Source organism: Cyprinus carpio, chromosome B18 (genome assembly GCF_018340385.1).
Source record: "Cyprinus carpio isolate SPL01 chromosome B18, ASM1834038v1, whole genome shotgun sequence".
Classification (NCBI taxonomy): domain Eukaryota; kingdom Metazoa; phylum Chordata; class Actinopteri; order Cypriniformes; family Cyprinidae; genus Cyprinus; species Cyprinus carpio.
The window spans coordinates 15,682,454-15,694,837 of NC_056614.1; the positions used below are offsets into that span (position 1 = coordinate 15,682,454).

At 37.3% G+C, this 12,384-nt stretch overlaps 1 protein-coding gene across 3 annotated transcripts in view; it reads right to left on the minus strand.

Moving 5' to 3' along the window:
* LOC109108810 (multiple C2 and transmembrane domain-containing protein 2-like) overlaps positions 1-12,384 on the minus strand; it is a 47,047-nt gene that overhangs the window by 19,281 nt on the left and 15,382 nt on the right. For all 3 annotated transcript variants that reach the window (XM_042743986.1, XM_042743985.1, XM_042743987.1), the window contains exons 9-17: positions 11,913-12,083; positions 11,114-11,244; positions 10,127-10,313; positions 9,833-9,926; positions 9,578-9,680; positions 9,387-9,489; positions 9,191-9,292; positions 8,851-8,925; positions 8,453-8,572 (exon numbers count right to left, since the gene is read on the minus strand). In XM_042743986.1, coding sequence (XP_042599920.1) covers positions 8,453-8,572; positions 8,851-8,925; positions 9,191-9,292; positions 9,387-9,489; positions 9,578-9,680; positions 9,833-9,926; positions 10,127-10,313; positions 11,114-11,244; positions 11,913-12,083 — 1,086 coding nt within the window. The remainder of the gene's footprint in view (positions 1-8,452; positions 8,573-8,850; positions 8,926-9,190; positions 9,293-9,386; positions 9,490-9,577; positions 9,681-9,832; positions 9,927-10,126; positions 10,314-11,113; positions 11,245-11,912; positions 12,084-12,384) is intronic.

A 12,384-nucleotide genomic window follows, 5' to 3' on the forward strand; every position in this document is an offset into this window, starting at 1 on the left:
CTCAGCGGGTTTGACTTTGTAAAAATTTAGATTTGAGCAAATGAATAAGATATTAACCAATCTCTTCAATGATTGCCGAACAATTTTTTTTAAAGAGGCTCTTTACATGGTTAACTTTATGCTTTTTCGAAGCATTAACATTTCAGATTTGTGCATTTTGACAGGGGGGGAATCTATTATGTGTGTGTATCCTCTCAGAGCAAGTGAGCACTAACTAAACCATGCGGGGAAGTTTGAGTCTCTCTTGTGTCCCTCTCATGCATTTATCTTCTGCAGCAGCAAGACGCAAACAACGGCAGCAGTGCCAGCCTGCCTTATGAGGGTCAGACGAAGGGCTGTGGAGGGATGCCAGATTACATGAATGTATCTGTGCAAATCTAACAAGGCTGACTATTGGCTGCAGGCTTAATGCGTATGTGTGTGTTCTAGAGAGCCGATGAAACCGGGCAACTTTAATGTGAACAGAGGATCCTTGCAGCATCGCCACACTTTCCTCTCTTGCTCTGGCTTTTTTCCAAGGTGAAATGGAGGGCGAAGCGAGTAACCTACATTGGTGTCTTGATTAAAATACAGAAAAAATGACACAACATTTACAGTGAATCAAAGGCTCCAGTGGCTGCTAAAGCCATGCATGTCTGCATGCAAGACAAAAGAGAAAACTTGAGAGGCATGGAAAATCCGTGGTAAATGAACACCAATAAGGTTGTGGTCAGATTGGAAACTTCCAGGATTGTATAGAAGGTGTGACAGCTATCAGGTTTATATTTCTACTAATATATCTATACAGTATCTGTTATTTACCAAAATGCTCATCTACAAATTGGAGACGTTCAGAATTTAAAACTATGCAAAAGGTCATTCATGAACGATTTGTTCTTTGCGTCTGTCACATGACTAATGAACTAAAGACTTAAGGATATAAACTAATCTTTTCTCTTTTTTTTCTTTCTTTGGTTCCCTAATATGTAATATGACCAAATATTTCTTATGTAAACATTCATGAGGAATTTGTCTTTTGAAACTATAACATTTTGAATAACTAGAATAACTGTACATTTATTCGTTTTGCTAACCATGATCAAATGATACAGTCAGTAAAATGATGAATCTTCCCATCACTAATAAATGGTGTGAAAGCGATCGTTTAAATATTTATATATCTATATTAATTAATATCTCTGTTATTCACTAATATGCCAATCAAGTTTTATTTGATTTATTTTTTAAATATGTTTTGGTTTTGTTTTAAATTTAGAAAGTTTTATTATAATATTACAGAATATTTTGGTGGCTAATTAATGTAATTAAACCATTTAATCTGTTAGAATGTAAATGTATGTGAACGTGTCTTAAAATATAATGATGGATGTTTTAATGAAATTATTTCAAAATGGTCTCATCTGGCTATTCCTGAAAACATTAACGGTTACTAATTATTTCAAAGAATTCTGAAATGAAGACAATAATAGTCAATTTATAATTCTTTGTAAATCTAATAATTCCCAATCACGAACACACTTAAACAGATTAACTGTAGTTGTTGCATATAATTCACGTTGGAACGTGATCCTACAACACACTGCAGGCTGTGAGTGTATGATACGTGTTTGTGATTCACAGCAATAGCCGGCCGGACTGCGGCTCATGTCCTTATCAGCGAAGAGCTGGAGTGGACTGTGCGCCCAGAGGGAAAGAGAGTGAGAGAGGAAGAGATAAAGTCTCTCTGTCACCGGCGGTGTGGAGGCCAGCGTACAGAGCCCTGTGGTGCCTGTCAGCGGCTGGCATGCCGACCCCACCCCGCCGCACTGGCCACCAGTGTTTAATCCATGTTGGGAGCGTTAACATTCAGCGACCTCACGGGTGACAGATCTGCCATGTGAGCCTTCTCCCCTGGGGCGGGCGGCACCCCAAGTGTCAGCTCGGCTCACGGAAGCTCAAACACACATACGCATGCATACGTCACTTGCGCCTGGGGAGAGTTGTCCTCTGTGACTGTGGAGGTGGCGAGCGTGTTAGTGCTGGTCATTACGACACGCAAACGCACACAGACATGTGCATCAGGGTTAAAGACGGAGCATGCTTGTTCGGCGGCAGTAATAGTGCGGCGTGCAAGCTGTTTATGCTAAAGCATGTTTATGCACAGATGGAACAAGAATATTAAAAATATACACAAATTATGCAAAGCAAACAATGAATACGTAAACATGCAAAGCGCATATTTAAATGAAGCACTTCACTTGTAAGTAGAGCGAATAAGCGTTAAACTGACAGACGAAGGGAGGAGCTGTCAGCAGTGCTACTGTCAGCGTGAAGGATAAGAGGGATGTGCGCGGGGTCAAGGCAGACTCGGCGTTGAGCCCCAGGAGCGGTACGATGGCACAGAGCATACACATCTCAATAACAACACTGACACTGTCAAATCTCCAGCCATCACTGCACTGTTAGCGGCCGCTCAAATCCATCTCTTTAATTATTAATCCCTTCCTCCAGAGTTTCAGGAAGCGCCCGTGCACATATATCACTATCAAGGGTTCGCCCTCCTGTCATACTCGCAGCACAAACTCCCTGACAGTTTCTTAAAGCCCATGAGGCACACAGCGGGACTCACACACATATATGCGCACATCCGCTTCAGTGTAGCTGCTGTCCAGGGAAACTTTCCAAGTGAACTGAAACAAAGGTGAGGGACAAAGAAATCCCAGACAGACAAAGATCTAACACAAAGACTAGGACTGTCAGTCGATTAAAACATTTAAGTGAATGGCATGTTTATTAAATAATCAAATGGATTGCATATTTAAATATTTGGTAAGGAAAGACCCAAATTGTGGTAATTAAGAAAGTTAAAGGGCCTTTTTAGCCAAAAATCAAAATCCTGTCATTGTTTACTCAACCTAACCTACTGTGCTACAGTGGAACAATAAGAAGAAATATATCAAATATTTGGGTAGCACTTTATTTTACAGTCCTGTTCCTCATGTACATACTAAGTACTTATTATAGTAATTACAATAACTATGGAATACCTAGTACTAACCCTGAACCTACCCCTAAACCTAACCCTACCCCATGTAATTACCTTGTATTACCAGAACTTTCTTAGATAAATACACTGTAAGTACACTATAAGTACATGTAAGTACACGTACTGTAAAATAAAGTGCAACCAATATTTGTATATTTTGTGTATAGTGTGGTGCTAAGTGTTTTTTTATATGTTTTTGTTAAATGGTTTTGTTAAATGTATTAGGGTCGTACAGGTTTAGAATGGCATGAGGATGGATAAATGACAAAATGTTCATTTTTGGGTGAACTATCACTCGAAGTGATAATGTAATGTGAAATGTAATTTTAATATATTATTGTTGGACTTTCTGTGCAAATGTTTTCTTCAATGTATTGTTTATTATTGCCTGTCTCACCCATGACCCATCACAGAAATATCAATTTTTTGTTTCTTTTCTATCGTTGTAAAAAGAGCATTAAAAATATAAACCTTTATTTTTATTATTATTATTAATTAAAGTATTACATTAATTTATCTTTATTATTTTTATTTATTTATTTATTGTTATTTTTTTTCTATATCATACTTAATTCTGTTTGCTAAATTATAGCATTTAAAAGACAAATATGCAGCCGATCACGTCCTGATCACCCCATTTGGGTTTATATTACTATAAATAAATTATTAAACCAAGTAAATCATTATATATTTAACTAAAATGATTTAGAAGACAGTATATTGCTTTCATTATTTCTATATGACTGAACATAAGCAGATCACTAGTCTACAGTCCACAGTGAAGCTGACTTACAGTCGTTTACACAGGAAGTATGATTGCACACTTCGTAATTGTTTGCCTATGCACACACGTTTACAGATGTGTACAACCATTACGTTTTGCTGCTTTTTAGTGTCCCACACCATGTTTTTAAGTGTCAACTTTTAAAGACATGTCTTAAGACCCGTTGGGACTGCGCTGACTGTGATCTCATAAAAACCTTGCTCAAATGGGAAAAAAGAAAAAAAAAATTAAGTGCATATTTTATTTTAATGTAATTAGCTGTACTAAATTAAAATTAAATTGACAGCCCTAGCACAGACACAAGGTGCAATCCAGGAAAACCCCTCAATATCAAAAGATCATTGCGTTTTCCTGAGGACATTACATGAGTTAACTGGAATAACGAATCAGGTCGTGCAAATGCTGATAATCAGTCTAATCCTGGCTGTCCCAGTAAGCCAGTTAATAGCTTAGACCGTGCCCGCCACTTTATAGCGTTCCCTCAGGACCCAGGAACCTGCGCAGACCCCATCCTGCTATCATGCAATGCTGGTTGTTCTGTTAGACAGAAACAGGAAGAGAGAGAATGAGAGAGAGAGAGAACGCTCCGTCACAGCTGCCAACTGTGTTTACAGCTGCACGGCATCAAACATTCATCAGATGCCATCTTTACAGTCTGTGATGTGAAGCAATCAGCATTTCACAGCCTGTCAAATGATGTCGAAACCGCTTGCTACCTGGCAGTGTCAAAAAGTAAAAAATCTCAAACATACACACATGCTTACACACACAAACACACGTCCAGGTTTTCCTTTCTAGTCCACACTACTGACACACGAAGCAAGCTCATATGTTAAAATATTAATTCTACTTAAATACTTAAAACACTCTAATGACAGCAAAGTTCCAAATCAGCTTTCAAGTGTAAATAATCTCTTTTTTCCTCGCCCTTCAATCCCTTTTATCTTTATTGAAAATGCTTGGAACTACAGAGTTCAGAAGCACTGAATTTGGCCGGTTAATGCCTGGCTGGGTAATGCTCATTTAGCCTGTGGTGGAAACTTTTTGGAGTCTGTTTGCTCTGTGTTATGCGCTGTAAGATATTACTTTAGCATCAGAATTGTCATCGGCCTGCTCTCGACTTATACCTGTTCTTATAATCGGCCCAAGAGAGTGCATGTTTCGACAGTGCTGTAGCTCCATCTACAGGCCAAAGTGAGACGTGCAGCAGAGAACTCTGTGTGACCCCTCTGCAGTCTCCACTGATGTATGCCACATTCATCTTTTTTAGTCTAAGTGCAAGCCACATCTAAAAAGTGGTATTTTATAAAGATTTTATCTGCCATGGCCCTCCTCCTCAGACTCACTGTAGTTGTCGGACTTTATAAGTACTGTTTCTAGACTCATTACCGTTGCATAAACAAGCAATAAAAATATGTAAGTATGTAACCGGTCTGTCTGGTTACGAGAGCACGGCTGCATGCTTTTGGGAGATATCTTAAGATAGTTTTACTGAAATGCATATGAAGATGAGACTTGTAGTGTTTAAAAACAGTGGCTTGGGTGGACATGCATGATAAATTCAAAGGAACATTTACAGGAGGATTTATGCAATAAGAAACAGGCGAACCAATCCATTTTCTTTCCTTGTTTTAAACATAAACCTCACAACACTGAAGAAAAACAACTATATTTTTTGAAGATTTAAAAAAACTATTTAAATTAAAGATTTTAAAATGTAAAATTAAAGGTTATGCTTTTAAGCTGTCATTTTTACTGTGTTATTATACAATTTAGTTCTGAATACATTGTAAATTTTGGGTTAGTATTAGGTGTTAGTTGCTTGTAATTTTGTGTAATTTACTAGTATTATAGTACGTACATGTAACAAGAACACAAAAATATTTATTTAAAAAATAAATAAATTTGATTACTTAAACCATGATATATTTATCTTAATCACAGTATTATGTTATAGTATTATTTCTTATAATTATATATCTAATAAAATTTTGCTTCTCAAGTAAATGTAGGGGTGTTTTTTTGTTTTCTGGAAAACAAAACAAAAACACTTATGAAGTGAGTTATTTTTGCAGTGACCTTTGTTTTCTTGATCAAACAATCAAACAGGTGATTGTGATCATCCTGTACAAAGACTTAAAATACAAAAGCCATTCATGGCCAAATCAATAAATTAAGGACTTTACAGATGTACTTAAGTTCAACTTAACTTTATGTTATCTGTTATCTGAGGGCCAATCAAAGTTTCTTTCCATAACAAAGAATAAACTATTATACAATATAGCAAAGTGTTGTGCATATATACAGATGCACAAAGCAGAGGATATTCAAACTAAAACATGCACCCACACACATATTTCCCACTCTCTGCAGATGAAAGAGGGAGCGTGTATATGCGCTCTGCTGTGTGCAGGTCGGGGTGGTGACCTCTGGGATTTCCAGCACTGGGGTGGGAGTGTGTTCCGGGAACAGGCGCTGCCTGTGCAACCTACAGACCTGGACAAAGAAACCGCAGCACCACAAATGCATTATAAGTTGCTTAAAGTGTAAAAGCTAAAGGACAGAGACTCCACTGACTCCATGAATAATGCATTGTAATGTATTTTAAATATATGTTTGTAAAGTAAATAGTATCCTCTCTTCACTCTCTACTTTGTGTACTACATTCCAAGCATACAGGCCTACATTATAAATTAAACGGCTGACATGAATACGATGACATGGATTGGATGAGAAAACGGAGTGGAAAGCACGGACTCCTCTAATTATGCTCTTCTTAGAGGCAAGCATCTGTCAATGTCTGACTCTGTTACCTTATTACCGCAGCCTACAGATATACATACACCCATAGAGCGAGAGAAAGACAGATATGTGTTCGTTAACCCTTGAGGGTTACACGCTGTTTTACAGACGCCGTGCAACATGTATGGTAATTAAACATCATGAGAGAGCACAAAAAAGCATGAAATTGGTCTTGAAAGATTAAAAAAAAAAAAAAAAAGGCATAGTTGAGATTCACCCCTCCGGCCTGTTGTTTCTAAAGCCTGGACAATTTACACAGGTACCCTGTTTTCATTTTTCCTGTCATCTCCACACCTCAGCATCACCTGCATAGCTCTGAACGCAGTGGTGCGGAAACAGGCCACATGCTAGTGGAGATGAGATGATATTCTTTCTGTTCTCAAGCCCATGTGTGCAGACAACGAAAAGGCCGGCAACAGGACGTCCCACGCCTCTTCCCAGCTTGACACCCCGTCTCCTCAGGTGGATGGGCGCACACACCTCCAATGACTCCAGGGGGCACTGCTCATTCCAGTAGTGAGCCGCAGCAGCATGGGAGACTGCAGATTACACTGGGCTCCAAGAAAGCCTCTAAAAATAACTGCTTGTGTGTTATAGCAAGGCTTAAAATGCTTCCTACTTGGCTACAATATAACACAGCACTGCGTGCTGGAACACACTGGAAGGGCTCACACATTAAAGTTCTGTCTGTTTACTGCTAGTGTTGATAATAGTATACACAACCATTCATAAGTTTTTTTTATTTTTTAATTTTTTAATGAAATTACTGTTTTTATTTAGCAAGGACACATTAAATCGATCAAAAGTGACAATAAAGACATTTATGTTGCTAAAAACGTATATTTCACATAAATGCTGCTCTTTTGAAATTCTATTCACCAAAGATTCCTGAAAAACGTGAATCACAGTATTCGCAAAAATATTAAGCACTTATTAAGAAACTGTTCTCATAAAAATAAATGTTTCCTGAGTAGCAAATCAACATATTAGAATGATTTTTGAAGTTATTTTAAATTGCAACAATATTTCTGTTTTGTTTTTACTGTATATTTGATTGAATGCAGTATCGCTAAGCATAATTACAAAAGTCTTACCAACCGCAAACTTATGAATGCTAGTGATTGTAACAAACAGATCAAAGGAAATCTGATGCTACTTCAAACTTTTTTTCACTTTTTGCTATTGTTTAATTTATAGGAAATTATTATTAAATTATCTTAATTGCACAAACAGGTACCAAAGCCTGACATGATGAGAGCATATTGGCCCCTTTTTGGCATTGTTCAACTGACATGAAATGATTGAAATGGAGTCAAGACATGTCTCAGACCAGATTCAAACCTAAATCTCTGAAATAAGCACCAGAGCTCAGTGTACCCAGAGCACATGTGTTCCTTTTTGCCACGGTTTAAACTTGGCACAGATTTAAACCTAAAACTCCCACGTAACCACAGAAATGCAATGAGGCTGGAGTATGTGTGTTAACCCTCTAAGCAACAACGCCAAACAAATCGCAACAATTCCAGTAAAATTCGCTTTCCTGTTTTTTTTAGAAAAAAAAAAAAATAATCTTCTTTGTGGATTAAGTTGTGGGTGTTCAATAACAGTTATTTATTAAAAAATAAAAAATAAAAATAAACGGTTAAAAAAATCATTGATTCAGCTGCACCCTGACAGGGCAGGGCCAAATGAGCACGGTCTGTTTTCCGTCTTGTGAAAAGTTGTTATTAAGGAGCAGAGCGTTTTCTTCAAAGAGGGATTACACAGATGCGTTCTCTAACCTCAGGTTACTAAAAGGGCCACAGAGTTGAAATCTTGTAAACAGTGGTATGAAGTCTTACCAGGAAGGCTGTAATACTCCTTCGCGTGTTCTCCCAGTTGAAGCAGCTTTTAATATACTGCAGCGTATAAAGAATGGCCATGCTGATCTTCCTCACTCGATAGATATTACGTGCTAAAAGCTAATGGGGACAAAGCAGTAGTTAGCAAGATGTGCCTGAGGACGTAATGCTCACAACATGACATTCACTCAGGTGTAAAGAGGCTTTTAAAATGAAGGTTCATTGGTGATAAATATTAATAAGTCAAGTCATCTTTGGTGTCTAAAGAGCTTCAGGCGGTGCTAGAGGAAAAACTGAACATGATGAGTCTCTAAAGGTGCCGACAACAAATCTAATATTAAGAGAAAGTAGAAAATATGGTGGCAAATGATGCTGTAATTTTGGTCGATAAAGCTCACCTTTTTGTTAAACTTTGGGTTGTCCACTGCAAACTTTGTTTCCTTCGGCTGGAAGGTTTTCACACCTGCTCTGATCTAAAAAAAAAAAAAAAAAAAAAAAAAAAAAAAATATATATATATATATATATATATATATATATATATATATATATATTTTTTTTTTTTTTATATATATACATATATATATATATAAATATATATATATATATATATATATATATATATATATATATATATATATATATATATACTTTTTTATATACTTTTTTTCAGTCAAGGTTATTTGGTATCATCCATATTATTCATAAATAATCATATTTATTTAATATGATGCACTTACAGGGTTGTAGAGAACATTCAGCTCCAGTGTGATGCTTCCTTTGGTCGTCCTTGAAAGATTATTATTCTTCAGCGTTCTGGTTATTTGTTGGCCATTAGAAACCTAAAGGCAAAGTAGTGGTACTGTATGTTCATATTGGCACAATGATTAAAAATGTACAACATTGATTATGAAAACTTCTTTATGTGGTATTTACAGTCAACAATGGAATGGCAACTTTTCCCAGGACGTCTGGAGCTTTGTCCCCATCATCATGATAGACTGTGAGCACCAGAACATCATGGATGTCCTTAATGGGACTAAGGACATGTCAAAATCAGTGTGATACCAATACCTTGGACATGCATATAGATACAACGAGATATCTACAATATCAGCATAACTTACAATGTTAGGGCTGTTCTCCATTCAGGATTCAGCGTTTTGGATATGGTGTGAGTTTGCAGTTTGCTATTACCAAGCTCAAGGGTACAAAAAGGGTCACTTTTACCTGATAAAGTTTAGATATTCCAACATCATTATGAGTTGAGTTGAGTTGAGATGAATACATTTTTATAATAGGCTATACTTTCCTTAATAACTAACTGACTGTACAATATCCCCTATATACATTATGGCATTATATTTAATACAGATAAGTACCACTTAAATCGGTTGATGGAAGATCTGTGGCTTTTATTAACTTGATTTGAAGATAGCCAACATCCTTCAAGTCCCACAGACATTTCATCAGTCCCTGTAAATACAAATTATCTTTTAATAATCTTTAACGATAAAATGATCTTTTATCTTAAAAAAGTAAAATAATCATATAAATGTACAAATAATTTACATGGACTTAGAAGATAACAAAATAAATAAATAAATAGAGAGAATGAAATAAAAACACAAAACTTAAAAAAAAAGAAAACTAAACCAGCACAATGTAATACTTACATATTTCTCCTGCATCTCCTCAAAGGTTGTAGGGTTATCTAATGGAGCTGACTGAATGTCTGAGATGGACGCACCAGAACACGGAGTCAGTGTGACCAAAAATACCAGTCGGCCCTTGTTTGGGTCTAGCTCATGAGTATATAACTGCCTCTGATTGACAGGAAGTCTGGTCAGGTCAATATCTAACCTGAGAAGAGAAGAACCTATTAGTATTTCATTAGTGGATAGATGTGTTAATAGTTAAAAATGTCATAAAAAAAGTAAATGGGAATCATGTGCAGCAAAACAAGACTTTGCTCAAAAATGGCAAACATTTTTAATGTTATAAAAGTATCTGGTATCACAGTTTCCACTAAAATATTAAGAAGCGCAACTGTTTGCAACTCTGATGATAATAATCAATGTGTCTTGAGTATCAAATCAGCATATTAGAATGATTTCTAAAGGATCATGTAACACTCAAGACCGGAGTAATGTTTGCTAAAAAACCCACTTTGCCATCACAGGAATAAATTACATTTTAAAATTTTACAGTTCCTATTTTAACTGTATTCTGATCAAATAAATGCAGCCTCAGCAAGCATAAAAGTCTTCTTTCAAACAAATCTTTCCAATCTCAGACTTTTCAAAGGTTGTGTATACTGCATGTTTATTTAAAATGTAAATCTTTTACATATCTGCTAACGGCTCAGCTTTTCGTTTAAGATACCACAGCTTACTTCTACTGTTGTGTTACTGGATCCCTTATATTTGAGATGTCATATTTTTATTGCTCTATGCTACAGGCACATTCTTCAAATTTCATTTGATAACAGTCATCCTGAAATACAGTACAGTATATTTGGGCATTTTAGTACCTTTATCACATTTCTCACTGCCTAGAGGACAGCTGAAGAGAAAACTGCCACATCTTGCCCCACTCTCCCCTCTTTTCTTTAACTTTTAAAACTTTTCAGACAGTATGCAGTGTGGCTCCAGCAAACTTACACTCCCCAGCACTCCTCTGACTTCCTGCCCCTCTTGCAACAAACCTCCACTGCCAGATTTTCCTGAACATCCTGGAACTGGTTAAATTCGAAGGACTCTCTCCACTGCGGGTTTGCCTTAATACACAGATTCTGAGACAGAAAGATAGACAAGCAAGAAAGAGAGAGACGGAGAAAGTTGTGTCAATTTTAAGGCACTCAAAACTGAGACAGCTAATATGACAGGTGTATTAAGCCTTATTCAGTAAGTCTTCAATAAGACATGTGGTGGAGGAGGAGCACACATCCTCTCTTCTCGCTGGGATTATAAACTCTGACAGCATCCAATTAGAACTAGTTTTGTTCAACAAGCAAACATGCCCAAACAGAGCCAGGGGGCTCTATAAAAAAGATGACATGAGAATACAAGACTAGCTGGTTGGAACCATTGGTGGGGGGGTTGGAGGGGTTGTTGAGCAAGGCATTCTGGGCATGCAAATGAGCTGAAAAAGACACTGTAAGAGAAGCATCAGGAGAGACGCCCTGCCAGACACGGCCGATATAATGAGTAGCCTCCTCTGTCACCAGAGCAGTGAAGCCTGGGAGAAGCGATCCGAAAGAGGGGGAGGAGGAGGAAGGTGTGTAAAGTGGACGGGAATATCTAAAGCGAGGTATGTGAACTACTAAGAAAGTATGGGAGGAAGAAGAGGGGGAGGGAAGGGTTTAATGAGGTATTGAGAGAAACAAAGAAAGCACGATGATGTAACGAGCATGGCAAAAAGAGAAAGCAGGAGAAGCGAAAATATGAGGGAGGATCTCACCTTGCTCCGGACCCTCTGTTCACCCACTCTGAAGCGTACGTAGACGTCTCCCTGACCACAGTCGGGCATGTTTTGGCCTTCCACCAGGATGACAGTATAAATTCCAGTCCAAACCTGATTCCTCTGTCCACACATGAGCCGCATAACCTGCGCTGGGCTTATCGGCTGTCCCTGGAACAGCCAACACATACAACAATGGACTAGTTTAGGCCAATGCTTGTTGGTTCTAAACATGCTTTTACAATTTGCAAACTGAAACATTCAGTTTTCTGTGTATTTAACATTGTTGCTACAAATTCTGGTGATTTAAATATGTTACCAAGGTAACATATTATACTTGGCTCAGAAAGATGAGGTTTTGATGAAATTGCGAGAATGACTTGTGATAGTCTTGGAACCAGGTTTTAAGTGAAGAAATGTTTATACTGTAAAGAAACGTTTTTCATCATACGCCATCATGTTACAGTTAGGA